The sequence below is a fragment of the Choristoneura fumiferana genome, chromosome Z (genome assembly GCF_025370935.1).
Source record: "Choristoneura fumiferana chromosome Z, NRCan_CFum_1, whole genome shotgun sequence".
NCBI lineage: Eukaryota > Metazoa > Arthropoda > Insecta > Lepidoptera > Tortricidae > Choristoneura > Choristoneura fumiferana.
This window is the reverse complement of record NC_133472.1, coordinates 24,998,634-25,015,998: the sequence shown is the minus strand read 5'-3', so window position 1 is coordinate 25,015,998 and position 17,365 is coordinate 24,998,634. Positions and strand designations below refer to the sequence as shown.

Here is a 17,365-nt window from a genome sequence, read left to right as displayed (position 1 = left end):
CTGATGCTTACCTTGAATGGGACTGTGGCACAAAAATCTTGTTGCTTGTGCAGCAACCACCTGAGCCCACTAATAAATAAACACTATGTTTCTGAATAGGACTAAAATCGATAATTTAAGAGACCAAAATAAATCTTTACACGATGTCACTGAACGGATCAGCGTTTGTAACGCGTGTTCCACTAACAGTGGTCTGCCGTCGCAACCAGTTAATGCCTTTGTTAGATGAGTTACAAAAGCAAATAACGGGATTTTTCATGAGACCTGACAGAAATTGCACAAAGAAAGATGTCAGAGGACTCCAATTTTTTTAAATCGGGCTTGAGTGCGGTGGCAATTACTGTACTATCTAATTCAGCCCTAACCATATCTGTGGTTTTCGTTTAGAAACGTTCTCGTAACTACGCAATGCTGTTTTAAGGTTAACACATTTTTATGTAATTCTTGAAAATATAATATCTAGCTTGAAATACTCACACATTAATTTTGCGAAAAATCAAACATATTTTTTTTTAAACTTCAGTAAACATATCTAAACTTGGAAGATTCGGTACACGATACGAAATACTCAGCAAAATATTACTTACTTGATTTTTTCCTAATGGCTACGGAACCCTTTCCTGGGCATGTCCGAGTCCGACACGCTCTTAGCCGGTTTTTTTTATTATGGCTAAACACTGATGTTGGCTAAAGCACTAAAGAAAGCGATCCTGTTCGGCAAATTCGGCATTAAAACCACTCTAATTATAATCTGTGATTAAAACCATCCATTCTTTACAAAAAATAAAATGTTGATTGGATTTATCTTCATTTGATATAATCGATTGCAATTTATCTATCTTTGAAAAAACTCAGTGTGGGTTTGTATAATTTTTAACCCCCGACGCAAAAAGAGGGGTGTTGTAAGTTTGACCGCTATGTGTGTCTGTGTCTCTCTGTGGCACCGTAGCTCACGGGTGGACCGATTTTAATGAGTTTTTTTTTATTTGAAATCAGGTTTTCTAACGATGGTTCTTAGGCATATTTCATCAAAATCGGTTTAATCAGACTTCAGTTGGCCAAAAAACAATTCATTTAATTTAATAATAGTGAAACAGGGGGTTAGTTTACTAAAAAAATATAATTAATCCGTCAGAAAATATTACTAACTCGTATTTTTTTCTTGTCATGTTAACAAAAAATTATGATGATTACTTACTTAACCAGTTAAAGTTCCGCGTGACGTCACGCCGTGCGACACTTTAGCACGGCGCCCCCACTTTCAAACTGACACGCTTTATCTTTCTTAAAAAATAGGTACAGATAATAGTTTTATACCTTAGAAGGAAAACCTACGAGAACTAGCATAAGTCTGTACGCAATTTTTATGAAAGTACGGAATCCCCTTCACGCTAGTTAAACACGCACTTGACTGGTTTATTTTTTGGATAAATAGGTAAATTAAATGTGTATATCGTTTATTTGACTGTCGAAAACCAAAACAACACACTTCTTTGAAATCTGTATTTAAGGATAAAAACCTTAGGTATCTTATTTAACATTTTTACCATGCTCAAACTTTGCTTGAACTTGAGAGTCATGCAGGAAGTTGTAGCTACCGAGATTGGGCTCACCACCTAAAAAATATAAATAAAAACAAAACTATTAAAATGTTTGAACAAACGGACGTTTCAATCTCATTGTTAAGTTGCGGTTTGGGAATAAAGATTACCTGGTCCGTCTGCAGACAAATGGGAATTGCCCACTAGCACGTCTTCAGGTGCAGGGTCTCTTGTATCTGTTCTAAAGTTCGACGGCTGAACCTAACATAGAATAAGCAATATTAGTAGAGTCAATGAAAATTGTTAAAATGTATTTTCTTTATCCTGTGTAGTAGCGCTTAGGCGTTATAAGTAGGTATCTCACTTCAAAGCTATGCTAGATTAATGAAAATTTATCACAATAACAGATCTGTTATCTGTGATATGGATACTGTGAAGAACTGATGGAGTTAAGCTTTACCTGGCCGTCGTTTCGCATTATATCAGGTGCGGCGGGTGAAGCAGGATATCTATTGTAAATTCCGTTCAAGTTGTAGTGCAGATTCATGTCCGGACCAATGTTAGCTTTAAGAAGCTGCTCCCAAATACCACCTACAAACGCAAAATTGTTTGTGATGATTTCTCATGCGTTTGCGTGTATAGTAGGCAAATATATAAGTTAACATATTTAAGTAGTTCATATATCGTAATACCTTTATCAGCAGATACAATAGGCCTGTTCGATTGCCAAGGATATTCTGCATGCGCTTGGAAATATATTGCATACGTTGAAAGCTGAAAATAATAAGAAAACTTAAGTTATCTTCTAGTCTAGACCTACTATCAACGAAATAATGCATGGGACACCTACGCACAGAGGTATAGATACTTAGTGGCAACTGAACGTAGTAGGGTTAATGCTAAAACTGTAATGTCTGTCTTATCCATTACGGATTTATGGCTCTGATAATTGCATGAAAAGGGTGTAAAATACCTACCTGTGTATAGTAAAGAGACAACCAATATTTCCCCCCATGTCCTACAAATGCCGTTTCGTTAGCCTGGAGAAGCCCCATTGGCAAATCTTGGTGAAGGGCTTCCGGAGATATGCGCAAGTTGCAACCATACCTGCAGGATAAGAATACAAATAAATCGTTGGTAATAACAAACTTTCATAAGTTGATACAACTTGAGGGTTAGCAGTGCTTTAGACCAGATGTTCTCAACGTGTGCCGCGTATACCTATATTTTCAGGTGAGCCGCGATTGTTGCATTGAAATCATGAATAGCTGTTTTAATATATGGTTTTTGGGGTTTTGTACCTAAAGGTGTCAACGAGACCCTATTAATAAGCCACTGCTGTCCGTTATCTTATACATATTATGGGTATACTGTACGGAGCCCTCTACACGCCAGTCCGACTCGCAATTGGCTATTTTTTTACTGGTGTGCCGTGAAACTTTGACGAACGAAAAGTGTGATGATAAAACCAAAAGGGTGAAAACGCCTGCTTTAGACAATAAAAAGAAAATAAAAAAATCGATGTTTTGTTTACCAATCTGGACAAGCTTTAAGTATGTCGTAAGGCGCCCTGTAATATTCCGCTCTCCTCACTACTGGATTCCTTATGTTAAACCGTTCGTTAGGGTCTGTCAAGTTTACTCTCTTGATCTTGATGTCTCTACGTTCGCAGATGTAGTCATAATGAAACTTTGGAATCGCCTCACCACGAGCACAATATGTCGCTGAAAATTAATTCTCGGCAATAGTCATTTTAACCAATAAAGAAATAACTAAGATGTAACATTAGGCCACAAATTACAAACATTAGGGTACAAATTATTTACTTTTATAAGTGCCGTCGATGGATTTTACGGCAGCATATTTATCGATGCAATATCGATATCCAAGAACCGTAGGGTAGCGGAGATACGGAACTTTACATGAAAATCTTCCTTCCTGGTACATCGCGCCCTGTAAATAGCCTACGATTAAATACTGCTTGTGCAAAACAGGACGGTGAGCGTCGTGCCGAATAGACGTATTAGACAAGATGCCTTCGACGAGTAGCGAAACTTCTACCTATCTCTTATGCGCAAGTAAGTGGATAGAATTTAGCACCGGTCGAGTAGAGTTAAATGGGGGGATTAACCTTGCATATGACGCTCCTTCTGCCTGGTGGACGCGATACACCACCAAAGCAATATGTTCTAGTTCCGTTGATCATGATCTCCGTCACCCCGATGTGGGCTATGAGCGTGATACCGTTGATGCCGGCCAACGCAAACCTCTGCAGCCCGGCTCGCTTGCGTACTTCCACGTTGTTCTTCATGCTCATGGTGTTGACGATTGCTTGCCAACCGTATACAAATTCATGCATAGGACCTGAAATTAAGTCAATTTTCGATAATAATTACAAAATCTTAATCACTAACTCTCCATTTAGAAATTACTGCATTAGGTACAGTTAAGTTGTTTCGGTTCGTAGAACCGCCAATTATAATCGAATATTCATGGCTAGATTGACAACCTATTCCAAAGCTATCTCCATCGAGGAAATTAAACATTTCCCCAAACGAATCCGGCATCAAGCCGGCAATAACAGTGGAGGCTTGCATGTTTTCTTCAGGCAGCATCGGTGCGATCTCATCTTGTGGCGTTGTGAACTCGTGTGCTGTCTGATTGTTAAAATGTCCCTTGCTGCCATTACTCTAAAACACATGAATTAAATAATTAAAAAAATATTAGGTATATGTAAGTAATCTATTTCAATGAATTCCGTGTATATTCATATTATATAAGTACTTCACTACTACGTTGTTATCAAATGTCCATAAACTTTTAGGTTTCAATTAGTAAGCAAATCCACTTAAAGATCAGTTTACATAAAAAAATGTTACGAGTTACGCCAATCAAGGAGTTAAAAACAAGCAGTTGTCGTTAACATGACAACGTGGAAAATTACAGTACGCAGTTTTTCCTTTTCTTTTCCTAAAATCTTATTGGGCTTGGAGGTGACAAAGTAGATTTTCAAGCCATATGCAATAGTATGCGACTCAAAACTTGACAGACAAGCATGACGAAGCTAGAAAAACTTCTATCTTTTTTCACTGGGGAGGTACAGATTATTTTTATTTACAAAAGGGTAAATAAATACTATGATGTGCAAATTATACCTGCTTAATCCATAGAATGGAGGATAATATAAAAACCATATACTGCATGGTCCAATCGCTCATCGTACCCCGACTTTATGTCGGCAACTGTAAGCTACAACCATTAGGTCAATAAAAATAATTGCTTTGATAGACCTAACTAACAAGCAAGTTGTTAACAAATTGATTTCGAACGTTTGGATAAAATGGCTCATAAGTCTGGACCTCATACGTAGGTACATAATTTTTTTTAACACTTACCTACAGTGATAAATCCAATGGTAGGTACTTGTAGGGTTTTTCAATTGTGCACAATGGAAGACGAAGATTGTAATATATTTGTTTTTATTCTATTTTTTTTAAATATGAAAAAATTACAATGTATCCTTAACAAAATCACTTAAACCAAATCAATAACCTAGCTAGTGGGTCGCATAGCTCATAGATCAGATAATTGCAAATTTTATAAACACAATAGATATACAGAATGTCCAGACATCAACGATATATACCGTCAACAGCTGATGGGGCTGCTAATTACTTCTCAGAATATGAGGTTTTAGGTTTAGTAAAAATGGCTGAGGTAATTTTCGAGATATCGTCATTTTTGTAAAAATCCTGTATATTTCTTGTAGGTAAAGTCAAAGAAATTGACTCGCGTACTAAGCAGGGTGGACCTTTTAGCTGCAAATGTCGTGTTGACATTTGTGTAAGTTTTTAAACATGGATGGGTCTAAATTTATACAAGTAAACTAATTTATATGGACAACCAGTGTATAATTCATCAATGAAAATGAGTAAAAAAGCTATTATAGACATTTCACTTATTGGCTCTAAGAATAAGTACAAAAATTGTGACACTAATGACCAGACAAGTCTAAGCAAGTCTAAGTATAGATTATAAGTACGTACATGAATAACTTAGCATTTCCTACACATGCATAGTTTCACATAGAAAAAGGCAGAATTATTATTATTTAAGCACATAGTATTGACATAATATCCGCCGCACTAAATTATTTACAAAAGTGTAACACAATAAGGCACAGTCGTTCTAACAAAAAATACGACACACAAACAGTACATCTGCTAAACTTACCTATTAGAGAACTACTTTTTCAAAGCAAATATTTTAAATATTTTACAGATTAGGTATTATAATATTTCGTTGAGAAACACTTCAATTTTGACAATTTACGTAAGTTTAGTTTAGTTTATTTATTCAATCAATACATCATTACATTATAATTTACATAAATGTCAGTTATAAGAATTTGTATTGAAATCGTCAAAGGTAATATGATTAGTAATAATTATAAAAAATAAAATTCTAAGCATGTCATAAGTAAATTGAATTTATTTTTGAAGTACATACTATTACTGCAGTGTGATTTTATACTATCACGTATGTAATTTACTTAAGTACTTACATATAGAGTCATTCACGATGACGCGTGCCGTGGTTCTTATTACAATGTCATTAATGTCTAATTTTAAAGTAAGCACATACTGTGAATAATAATAATACTGCAGTGAGATTTTATACTATCACGTATGGTACATATAGGTAGTCATTCACGATGACGCGTGCCGTGGTTCTTATTAAAATGACATTAATGTCTAATTTTGACAAAATCACGCGTGGATGGCACTAGGTAGGTATACGTATGTACTTATAAAATGAGAATTCTTGTCATCAACCAAGCAAATGAAGTAAAATCATTAGGTATGAAAAAATATTGTTTATAAAAAAAAATACAAAATACAAAATAGTTTATTTCACAGAAAACAGAATTTTACAACAGTAGGACTATCCGTCAGTGACCAAACTAGGCTGAGCCTGTAACTTGGCCAGCTGCGAGTGCGGTTGACAGTAAAAGTTGACAAACGAGGAGACAATAATATAAAAGGGAACAAAATTTAACAAAACATGTGGTATGCGTGTATGTATGTTTGGTTATGTTATGCATAATCATTGTTATGGTGTAAAATATTTATTTTATTTTTACGTATCCTCAAAATTCACGCACTAAGTACCAAATTGACACAGCGGAGATAAGATTTTTGATATATTATAAATCTGTTTGTAATTAAAATTAAACAAAATGTATTTATTTCAGTATTTGTAACTATGGCCGATATAGGAAGCAAATTTAGATACCTAATATTATCGATAGTTTATTAGTTATTAATCAAGCCGCAAGCCGTGGTGTCCTAGTGGTGCAAGCCGTGGTGGCCTAGTGGTTTGACCTATCGCCTCTCAAGCAGAGGGTCGTGGGTTCAAACCCCGGCTTGCACCTCTTGAGTTTTTCGAAATTCATGTGCGGAATTACATTTGAAATTTACCACGAGCTTTGCGGTGAAGGAAAACATCGTGAGGAAACCTGCACAAACCTGCGAAGCAATTCAATGGTGCGTGTGAAGTTCCCAATCCGCACTGGGCCCGCGTGAGAACTATGGCCCAAACCCTCCTGTTCTGAGAGGAGGCCTGTGCCCAGCAGTGGGACGTATATAGGCTGGGATGATGATGATGATGATTAGTAATTAATTGTGCTTAGGATCTTATCTTATCTTATCTTATCTTATATTTAGGGGTCCTTGCGGATACACTTCGACCCGTAGGGATCTTTTGTGTAATTACCCCTCCTTCGCACTTACTCTATTGCCTTTATCACCTCGTCCATAAATTGGATGATTTGACGTAGCGGTAGTGCCTTAAAGTCTCCTGGTGCGGGGTATCCGTTGCCAAAGAGTCTCATTCTAAATCTGGCGAGTGCGTCACATTCACACATAATGTGTTCCTTTGTTTCGTCTTCCTCGCCACGTATTCTACAGACTTCATTGTCCTGTAGTCCCATCTTTACTAGTATGTGTTTAGTATTGAAATGACCTGTGAATGCCCCGACGATATGTCGGAGTTGTTTCCTACTGAGTATCCAGAGTTTTTTAGTCCAGCTTGTGAATTGTGCTTAGTAACTTTGAGCTGCCATAAATTGGAAGAAATAGTGTATACTTATAGCGAAATATTGGGTACTTAAGTAATTATTATGTTAGCAACGGTCAACTTTATTAAAATTAAATTAATTATAAATTTTTTACCAAAAATTAAACCTTTTGGGCATAAAATTAAATAACTTGTCATTTAGAACTTATCAAATAATCCTTACTCGGACACAGTTCACTCCGTTCTGATTCATCGAAGTTTGGCTGAGTGAGTGAGTTTTTGGTGCCGAATATAGTTGGACGTATGTATTTAATTCATCATCATCAGCCTATAGCAGTTCACTGCTGGACATAGGCCTCCCCCAAAGAGTGTCATTGCGCCCTATCCTCGGCTAGACGCATCCAGCTTCTACCAGCAGCCTTTCGCAAATCGTCACTCCACCTGGCCGGAGGGCGCCCTACACTACGTTTGCCAAGACGCGGTCTCCACTCCAACGGTTGTCGGTTCTTCGAGAGATATGACCAGCCCCACTGCCACTTCAACTTGCTAATTCTCTGAGCTATGTTCATGACCTTAGTTCTGTCGGATAGCCTCCATCCTTCCATAACTCGCTGAGCGACCTTGAAGTGGTGGATAAGCCGTATTGTGAGCGTCCACGTTTCAGCTCCGTTGTCATGACGGGTAGGACGCACTGGTTGAAAACTTTTGTTTTCAGACATTGCGGTATGGATGACGAGAAAACCTGACGTAATTTTCCGAATGCTGCCCAGCCCAGCTGAATCCTCCGCTTGGCCTCCTTCTCAAAGTTGTTCCTACCTAGCTGCAAAATCTGCCCGAGGTATGTGTACTCCGAAACAACTTCAAGGTTTCCATTGACGATGACGGGCTTCAGATCAACGCGGTCGTTGACCATAATTTTGGTCTTATCCACATTCATACCGAGGCCTATCCGATGTGAGGCTGATGCTAGGACGTCCAGCATTCGTTTCAGCTCCTCTAACGACTCCGCGAATCGTAAGTGTGAGATGTACTCGCCGTTTATGTTTATGCCCATACCTTTCCAGTCCAGCGTCTTAAACATATCCTCCAACGCGCTTGAAAACAATTTTGGTGACATGACATCGCCTTGTCTCACTCCTCTGCGCAATTGGATGGGTTTGGACTTCTTCTAGGTCCATGGTGCCAAATCCTCCGCGAAACCCGGCCTGTTCCGGTGGCTGAAACTCGTCAAGTTTCCTGGCGAGACGATTCGTAATAACTCTTAGAGAACAGCTTATAGACATGGCTTAAAAACGAGTTAATTCTAAATAAGTTTCTGTTAAAAATTTCATTTTTAATAAAAGCTTTTTTGCTGACTGTAGTTTTTGTTGACTGTACTTGCATTGTCATTTAAACTGCATATCCGTAGCAAATTTCAAGTCGGTACTATTAACCATTTTGATAATGAGACTGTCACTAAACAAAATATGTCAGGTTCTTGTCAGGTTGCAAAATTAAACTATGCGTTACAAATCTTTCAGTGTCATTTTGAGAGATGACAAATTTTGTTCAATGACAGTCTCATTCTCAAGGTGCGCATTGAGGAGTTGCCTCCTGCGGAGACGATCCTGGCAGGACCACCAAGATATCACTACAAGATTATTGTATTATCACCAAATTTACATAAGTATGTCAAATTTCAGTCTCTAATGGTAACCTCACACTCATGTAGTGCTTTCCACATACTGTCGTGCATGGTATATAGACTCAAAAGCTTTAGCATAGTATAGTTAATTAACGTCAAGTTTAATTAAAGTATGGATGTGATCTGTTGTGGAGAAGTTTTTTCTAAAGCCAGCTTGTTCTGCTGAAATTTCCCGGTGAATATTGCTAAGCGACTCTCAAGACATGCAGCAAATAGTTTGTATAGATTAGGTTGTAAGCTTATTGGTCGGTAGTTCCAATATCGGCAGGGTCTCCTTTCTTATAGAGTAAAATTATGTCTGATTCTGCCCATTCTTTGGGTATTGCTCTTTCATCTAGAATTTTGTTAAATAAGGTTGTTATACAGGATGCTAGTATGTTTGCCTACTATCTGACTTTTATAATACTAAAAAAAACATTATTAATTAATAAAAAAAGATAATGAATGCACGTTCTCATAGCCATGGGCTGAAAAGATTGCAAACGCTATTATTAATATGACACTGTGTAGATACTAGATATCTACTTCATGGAACAATACTTTTCAATAAAACCATTAATACCATTGAAAAAAAATTACATCCGAAAAACCTATACTGTGATCACTCTGCTAGATAAAAACACACAAAGAAATCAACTAAATTAATATTAACTAAATGGATAAAATTTTATAAACTAAACAACAGAGACCATTCGAGATTCAAGATTCTATTCATTCTTCCTTATCTTCTACGGCAGAGAGAAACAATTTTTGGCACCCATGAGTGAACTTTGCTGTAATAAAAAGAATAACTTATTTATATAATTTGTTTTTAAACTTAAGTAAATAATGATTACGTAAATACATATAAAAGATAATATAAATTATCCTAATTTTCCAAGTACAAGTGGAATGCTCGTCAGCGCAACTACTTAGTACTTATTCACATATTCGGGATAGTTTGCAAAACCGCTCGAAAACGCATGCAACGTCAATGTCCTGGTAGAGCACTGAAATCTGCTATTTGAACTAGGAGTCAGTGAGCTGAGCACCTCACAGGCCATAAGCTAAAGATGGAACTCTACTCTTTGACTACAAAGAGCTTAGCAGTTCGGCAATTGAATTGAAAATCCGGGTTTTTACTAAATTCATAAGAATTTCCAAAAATTACATTGTGGGTTTTATTAACATTACATACATTATAATAATAGCGGTTGAAATATAAGACTTTTATTCCGATCCCGCGCGAATATCGGTATAAAAAGTAACCTACGTGTCATTTTCAGACGATCAGCTTTATCAAAATCTGTCCAGCCGCTTTAGCGAAAGGAGTAACACACATACACACTATGGCGTGCATTGAGTAGGCAGCAGTATAGGCAGCGTTAGTGCTGGTGGCGCTGCTGCAGCGCCAACTACCAACTCATCATCATGTCAGATGGCTCTCCACTCAGACCGGTCTTGTGCTTTCCGCATCCACCGCGATCCCGCGATCTTAACCAGGTCGTCGCTCCATCTTGTTGGAGGCCTACAGACAGCTCGTTTCCCAGTCCGCGGGCGCCATTCGAGAACTTAGACGTCCAGATACTTAGTACTTACTAGCGTAGGGAACGAGCCAGGGTGGGTGCGAACGCACGAGTGCGAAGTAGACGGGCACACCGGCGAGCGTGATGGCGGCGCCGGCGCACACGGCCAGCGGCTCGCTGCGTATCGGGACCACCAGCAGCACGGCGCACACGCACACGAACACCACTGGCATCCAGGTCGGCACCTACACACACCACAATTTATATATCACGTCTTTAACCTATTGAGGGTTCATTCTTCCCATTCTTCCCGAACGAGCATTCTTCCCGAATAATTTACGTGCACATATTTTTTGAAGAAATGGCAAAATATGGAGAGAGTTAGAGTTGCATAGTTCCCTCGGGATAGCGATAAACCAATTCTTTGTATACGAATTCGCGGGAAAAACCCAGTAAAGCATCATTTGGACTGCATTGTGGACCGCAATTATGGATGAGTTGCCCTTAAAATAACGCCATTAGAACATGGTAAAAGGTTTTCAGAGCAAGCGGAAAAACAAAAGCTTGTAGTAATATAAATCATAAAGTATGCTTATTTGTAGTTTAAGTGAGAAAAGTTTTTCTATGTCAAATTCTTTATTACGAAATTGGCATAAGATTGATTTTGAATGGTCCTGTGTATAAAGTTTTTTCACTACTTCTATACCTTGATAGGCCTAGGCAAATCCGGCTTCTTGTATCGCAGCCACAGCACAGCACTGCAACTGAGTGTTGTGAAGAAAGACTCGACTATGGTACAGTACGTAATAAGTGACGTCAGGTTACTAGGGATCAACATTATCAATGATATTAACATCTGGAACAAGTAAGAGCGTTGTAATATCTGAATGTAGCCATAGTAATAGTGTTCGTAGACTCACAGTACTCACCAAAAATATGAGTGACGGTAAAGGAGACATGCATTTAACGTTGATATGTGCCAACAGTTCCGGCATGTGCCCATTTCGTGCGCCCGCAAAACACATTCGAGACGACGTCATAATGTGAACGGTAAGTCCGCCCAAAATGGCAATGGCAACCAGTGTTGGCATAGCAAATCTGAGCCAACCCAAAGCAGCAACAGAGAAATCCTGATGGGGAAAAGACCTATTAATATTGCGTATATCATTACAATAATGCAAAACTGAGATTATAATTCGATTTTAACCATAACTAAAAGTAGAAGCCTTGACTGACCTTTCTGAGTATGAGTAAAGTAAAGTTTATATTTTTGGTCAGCTGTATTATCTATTTAGTATATGAGTACGTGTAAAACTTACGACAGCAATGGCCTCTGTCGCCCTGACGCCGACGGGCCCCAGCACGGCCAGATAAGCGACGTTCGCCAGCAAGTAAATAGCCGTCACCATGGGCAATGACAGGTAAATTGCGCGTGGCAGGTTAACAAAAGGGTCCTTAAGCTCTTCCGTCATGAAATTTAGGTAACTCCTGCGGACAGAAACAAGCTATACCAAGGAAATTGAAACTATTCCATAATAATAGGAAATTGAAACTATTCCATAAAAAATCTTTTACCTATTTAATAATGTCAAGCAGTGGTCGGTTTTTGTTGATTGTAATAACATAATCTTAAGCAACACTGTATTTATGTAATAAACAATTTAAGCAACAGTGTATTTATGTAATAATACAATTTGAAATAAAAAAAAGAAAATTATTTTAAAAAATATAACCAACTTCTGTTACTCTCCTTTTAGCTTTGAAGAACCTTCTTGCAGAGTCGTCAACTTGTAAATGAAAATTAACGAAAATAGTACTTAACTATTATTTATAATGCGAAAGTTTCGGAGTATTTGTATATTGTAAGTGTTTGGTACTCCTTCACGTTTAAACGGCTAGACGGATTTGTATGAAATTTCGTATGTAGATAGCTGGACATCTGACATAACACATAGGGTGCTTTTATCCCGATATTTCCATGGGATTGAATAAAATGTCGAAATATCAACTGCTGTGCATAGTCATTCATAATGTTTGTCACAGTTATTTTAAATGCAACATCAATAAACACCACATTATAATTCTTGGCAATTCTGGTTGGAATTTTTAATTGTTATCACTTCATGCTAAAGTGGCTGAATGGAGTTGGATAAAATTTGGTATGTAGATAGATATAGCTCTATAGGCCCTGGGATCAGGGATCAAGGTAAAGTCTCAAAATCTCAACTGCTGGGTGTAGTTATGAAATTTGTCATGGTTGTTTTAATGCAACGTCAATGAAGACCTCAATATAGCTTATGGGAATTCAGTAAAATCACAGGATTTCAATTCAACTGCCGGATTGAATGCTATATGTCATGGATAGTCTAGTTTATAATACAAAAAAAAACAATTATTTATCAACACTACAGTATAGCAGTATAGTAATGCACTGAATCCCTTACCATCCAGAATAAGAAAATATTCCTGAGTAAAAAGCCACAGACCAGTCACTGACAGAGGTTTTTGTTCCCGCCCAGCCATCATCAAATTGCTCTACCCTTCCTAAAAAATCACAAAAGAAACAAATGATACGAAATTCTCAAAAAAAAAACCAGAATAATATTTAATAATGAATATTTTTACCTTTACCCAACCACACAATCCCACCAATAATTATAATAACCAAAGCAGATATTTTTGTGAACATGAAGACATTTTGAACTCTAGTTGTAAAACGAACATCATAAGCGTTTATGAAAGTGAGAAAGCCTGTAAATAATGAAATTATATTAGCATTATCATTTAAATGTATAACATAACATATGTAAATGAAACCCTACAGAGCCAAACTGGACTAGCAGGTGGTCCTTGTGAAATATAAATAAAGTATACTTACAAATAGTAACAGCAGCAATTAGCTTCTGGCTCAAGGGGTCAATTGGACAATTTGGAAATATGGGCTCCAACAGGTTATTAGCAAAAGTTAATGCCATTATAGCATTTGTACTTGGTCTAAAATAAAGTGATATATGATAAAACAAAATTTATAAATATTATTATTCTCAAATAACCAGGCATGCAAGAAATGTATTTTACGAGGACAGCAGCAATGATCAGGGATCGTAAAATGCAAGCAAAATCAATTGAAATGATGTATGACAATTATGACTACCCTAGCATTTCAATTAATTTGCTCGCATTTTATAAACCCTGGCAATGGTAATGTGTATTAAATGTTATCACAAAGGCATAAAAACGTATGAAAAAATACTTAAATCAGCTGATCCCTCTAAACTAATATCCTGTCTATGAGGTACAACAAGTCATGTAATATTATATTATGAAATGGAGATAAATACAGAATATTTGTATGATTGAGTTGTGTCCAAAGCAGGAAATAATGGGGCTAATATTTATGTCCCGTGTTTTTTTTTTTTAAATGGCTTCAACTCTTTGTAAGCTGAATGAAAAGATACTACTAATAAATATATAATGATGGTTGAATGGAAAAATTTACTAAGCAATTTTTTTTAAAGATATTGAGTTATATACATGTTTAGAATCAGTGAATTTTTCTGTTGTTTGAGCAATGTTAAAAAATTTCGCAAAAATGTTGCTTCATCAATTTCCCCTTTCAACTGTTGATATTATACTTAGCACAGAATTACTTTATTCAACAAAATTACTCATAATCTTCTAAAAACTGCCAGGAAAATTTTGACATTAACCCTTTTCCAGGCATAGTGCATATAGCAACCACATAAATGTACACAAACATTCAAACATGCTAAATTTACTATATGGAACAAATTCAATTGAAGTAGTTAAAATATTATTTGTTTTAAATTAATCCCCCATAGCTCAACAATATAACTTTTATTAATTTTCCAGTAGCATGTCTAAATTAGTGGGGCTTAGAAAAAGGGTAAATATACTGAGTGGCAAAAAATCTGGTCCTTGAATGTATGCAGTAATAGGTATTTTGTATGTAGTAGGCCAAATTTTTTTGCTGCTGAGTATAGTACATAGAATGTACTATAATATATAGATATACATATACCACTCACACAAACACCAAATTAGCATCCCATAGATAAAGGAATGCTGGCAAAGATCCATAAGCCTCATTAATATAGTGGTAATCTCCTCCACTTTGAGCCAATGTGGTACCTGTTTAGAAAAATACTATCAATGCTATGTAGTTATTCTACTTAGTAAATAAAAAATATCAACTCAAATTACAGGAAAAAAAAAGAACTTGCCTAATTCTGCATAGCACAAAGCTCCTAGCGTTGCCAAAAGTCCACAAGCAGCCCAAACCGACAGAGCGCCCCAAACAGACCCAGTATTTTCCAGTACTTCTTTAGGAGATATGAATATCCCACTTCCAAATATGATGCCTAAAATTATGGCTACTCCTTCTAACAGGCCTAGCTGCTTTCGCATCTTAACCCTTTCTTCGCCCATTTTTAATCCGTTTTTTGACAACGAAGGAGTCTGGAGTATAGCTGTGTGAACTATGAGCCGCTCAGCGTTACTGTATTAACTTTAATACTGAAGACTGTAGCAATTAACCTTTCACATTTTTTAATTAGAATCCGTCCTTGCTGCCGGTTCCCTCATGGCCTGTGGTCCAGTGGCTGTGTTCGATACAAATAGTCATGAGTTAAAATCACAACAAAAGTAATAAATACTTATCTGGATTGTTTTATAACAGTGCTATCAAATGACTAACCATTTCCACTGTAAAAAATCCATGAAATCAAACACTCACGCAATAAAATTGCTTATTCGTTCGATACGACCAAGCGAAGCGAACACATGGCCGGCCATGCCAATTCATGCCATGCCATCAAAAACGTCATTTTTATTTTTGCTTCCTTTGTGATGAAAAACTGAGCTGCACAAAGATACCAACAAAACAGACGCGAACCGCGAACACTGGTGCAATGCAACCCAGGGGCCGAAATCTAGCCGAAATAAGAAAATCGGAGTTCGTATCGCACCGTCCCTCTCACTCTCGTATTAAATACTTTAAGTGTCAGAGGAACAGAACGACTCGAACTTCGACTTTCGTATTTAATAATAGTAGCCCCGCAATTTTGCATTATTGCATACCACTTGCATACCCTCCTTTCAACGAGCTACGAATACGCTGTCAAAAATGACAATTGGGCGATCCGTTCGGAAACGACGATCTTATTAAATATGCTTATCTTATGCAAAGCTTTGATCGTCGTACGATGCGGAACTCATCCTCTATGGAACCCCAAAGTCGCTTTGTGTTATTCAAGTACAGTCAGCAGCAGAAGTAAATGAGCAATTGTGTTGCTCGAAGTGATCTACACACTTATTTATTACCTTGTTATTAATGTCGAGTGTAGATTATGTAAGTATTATGAGCACCGCTACAGCTCATCCGCTTCTGCTGCTGACTGTACGACATAAAAAAAACGAATGAGAAAGGAACTTTTTTTACCTGGAAATGAGGCAGTTATGATAAAAGTAGCACAGTTGCTTGATATCTAGTCTTTTTTGTACTCTTTTTTGTAGTTTCAAGTATACGTATACCTCACGTATACTAACCAAACTGAAACTGGGAATGTAAATACTTACTTAATAATTATTTTTATTAATTATGTGTAGCATTGTGGTAGCATTACTCTGTATCTATGTCTGATATTTAAAAACTTACCTACTGCCCCAAAAGCGTCGTCGGACGCGTCGGCACCTCTACATTGACTTCCAACCAATTTCCAACCGTACAAATGCTCGATTATCACTTGTTTGTGCACGATGAAATATAACATAATAATAATACTTAAATGAATCTTCCTTCATACATGCTTCATACTATCTAAAGTGTCGTATCATAAACAAAAAAGTAAAACCGACTCCAAAAAAATAACAAAAAATGGAACCGACTACAAAACCCTTGACAATATTTTTCTAGGTACGTACTAGCTCGAAGTCGGTGCCTCAGAACGAGCCAGCAGGAGTGGGACAATAGTCGTCTACCTCTTTTACATACTATGGGTTTTAATCCCTCCTACTGGGTCGTGCTGTCACTGACTTCGAGCTAGTACGTACCTAGAAAAATATTGTCAAGGGTTTTGTAGTCGGTTCCATTTTTTGTTATTTTTTTTACATACATAAAAAAAATACAAACATTGGAACATAGAACCTCCTCCTTTTTTGAAGTCGGTAAAAAAGCGACCTATCCCAAATCTATTCACTTGCTATTCACCCTTCACCTAAACGTAAGGTTAGATCTTGTTCTTATTTTTAATCGACTTCAAAAAAGGAGGTTATCAATTCGGTTGTAATTTTTTTGTTTTTTACTTAGAACTTCGTCAATTTTTTTTTTGCGCTCTTCTAGGACCAAATCAGGATCTGATGATTGGATCTTAAGGAAATCGAGGGAACTCTTCAAATGTTGTAGGGACATCTATATAAATTGGATATATTTAGTAGTAACTCGTGCATTTGCTCTTGAAAATCATCATTTGGTATCATATACAAATTAATCCCTATTTTCCTTGGTCACGGCATCACGCGTGAATGGCTGGACTGAT

At 37.0% G+C, this 17,365-nt stretch overlaps 4 protein-coding genes across 6 annotated transcripts in view; all 4 read right to left on the bottom strand.

The window, feature by feature from the left end:
• trc (Serine/threonine-protein kinase tricornered) overlaps positions 1 to 327 on the bottom strand; it is a 31,405-nt gene extending 31,078 nt beyond the window's left edge. For both annotated transcript variants that reach the window (XM_074093949.1, XM_074093967.1), the window contains exon 1: positions 12 to 327. The gene's annotated coding sequence lies outside the window, so the exon portion shown is untranslated. The remainder of the gene's footprint in view (positions 1 to 11) is intronic.
• A 1,162-nt stretch (positions 328 to 1,489) lies between these two features.
• LOC141432400 (uncharacterized) lies at positions 1,490 to 6,338 on the bottom strand. The gene is made up of 10 exons (XM_074093942.1): positions 4,697 to 6,338; positions 4,051 to 4,231; positions 3,673 to 3,905; positions 3,368 to 3,494; positions 3,076 to 3,265; positions 2,519 to 2,648; positions 2,234 to 2,315; positions 2,002 to 2,132; positions 1,712 to 1,802; positions 1,490 to 1,616 (listed from the first exon to the last, which is right to left on the bottom strand). The coding sequence occupies exons 1-10, from the start codon at positions 4,757 to 4,759 to the stop codon at positions 1,531 to 1,533; spliced, it is 1,314 nt and encodes a 437-aa protein (XP_073950043.1). The 5' UTR covers positions 4,760 to 6,338; the 3' UTR covers positions 1,490 to 1,530.
• Positions 6,339 to 6,431: 93 nt separating this feature from the next.
• On the bottom strand, positions 6,432 to 15,880 carry gb (solute carrier family 7 member genderblind). 2 transcript variants are annotated; one of them, XM_074093926.1, is made up of 11 exons: positions 15,526 to 15,880; positions 15,053 to 15,430; positions 14,858 to 14,960; positions 13,687 to 13,802; positions 13,434 to 13,559; positions 13,253 to 13,352; positions 12,128 to 12,296; positions 11,738 to 11,938; positions 11,515 to 11,664; positions 10,882 to 11,053; positions 6,432 to 10,076 (listed from the first exon to the last, which is right to left on the bottom strand). In XM_074093926.1, the coding sequence occupies exons 2-11, from the start codon at positions 15,255 to 15,257 to the stop codon at positions 10,015 to 10,017; spliced, it is 1,404 nt and encodes a 467-aa protein (XP_073950027.1). In that variant the 5' UTR covers positions 15,258 to 15,430; positions 15,526 to 15,880; the 3' UTR covers positions 6,432 to 10,014. The 2 variants fall into 2 exon arrangements, with proteins under 2 accessions (XP_073950027.1, XP_073950031.1); XM_074093930.1 differs by having other exon boundaries at positions 15,565 to 15,880.
• LOC141443427 (uncharacterized) lies at positions 7,539 to 8,736 on the bottom strand. Its single transcript, XM_074109069.1, has 2 exons — positions 8,436 to 8,736; positions 7,539 to 7,600 (listed from the first exon to the last, which is right to left on the bottom strand). Exons 1-2 carry the CDS (start codon positions 8,734 to 8,736, stop codon positions 7,539 to 7,541), a joined length of 363 nt encoding a protein of 120 aa, XP_073965170.1.
• Positions 15,881 to 17,365: the final 1,485 nt, after the last annotated feature.

Bases quoted from the DNA above. Each gene is read 5' to 3' on its own strand.
- LOC141432400 (XM_074093942.1), bottom strand. From the start codon at position 4,759: ATGAGCGATTGGACCATGCAGTATATGGTTTTTATATTATCCTCCATT. The intron at 3,906-4,050 runs GTTGTCAATCTA...ACTTAATTTCAG, and splicing joins TGGAGATAGCTTTGGAATAG to GTCCTATGCATGAATTTGTA. The intron at 2,133-2,233 runs GTATTACGATAT...TTGCGTTTGTAG, and splicing joins TATTGTATCTGCTGATAAAG to GTGGTATTTGGGAGCAGCTT.
- LOC141443427 (XM_074109069.1), bottom strand. From the start codon at position 8,736: ATGTCACCAAAATTGTTTTCAAGCGCGTTGGAGGATATGTTTAAGACG. The intron at 7,601-8,435 runs GTAGGAACAACT...GATACTCAGTAG, and splicing joins CGGGCAGATTTTGCAGCTAG to GAAACAACTCCGACATATCG.
- gb (XM_074093926.1), bottom strand. From the start codon at position 15,257: ATGGGCGAAGAAAGGGTTAAGATGCGAAAGCAGCTAGGCCTGTTAGAA. The intron at 13,560-13,686 runs GTAAGTATACTT...CATTATTTACAG, and splicing joins AATTGCTGCTGTTACTATTT to GCTTTCTCACTTTCATAAAC. The intron at 11,665-11,737 runs GTGAGTACTGTG...TACTTGTTCCAG, and splicing joins TACCGTCACTCATATTTTTG to ATGTTAATATCATTGATAAT.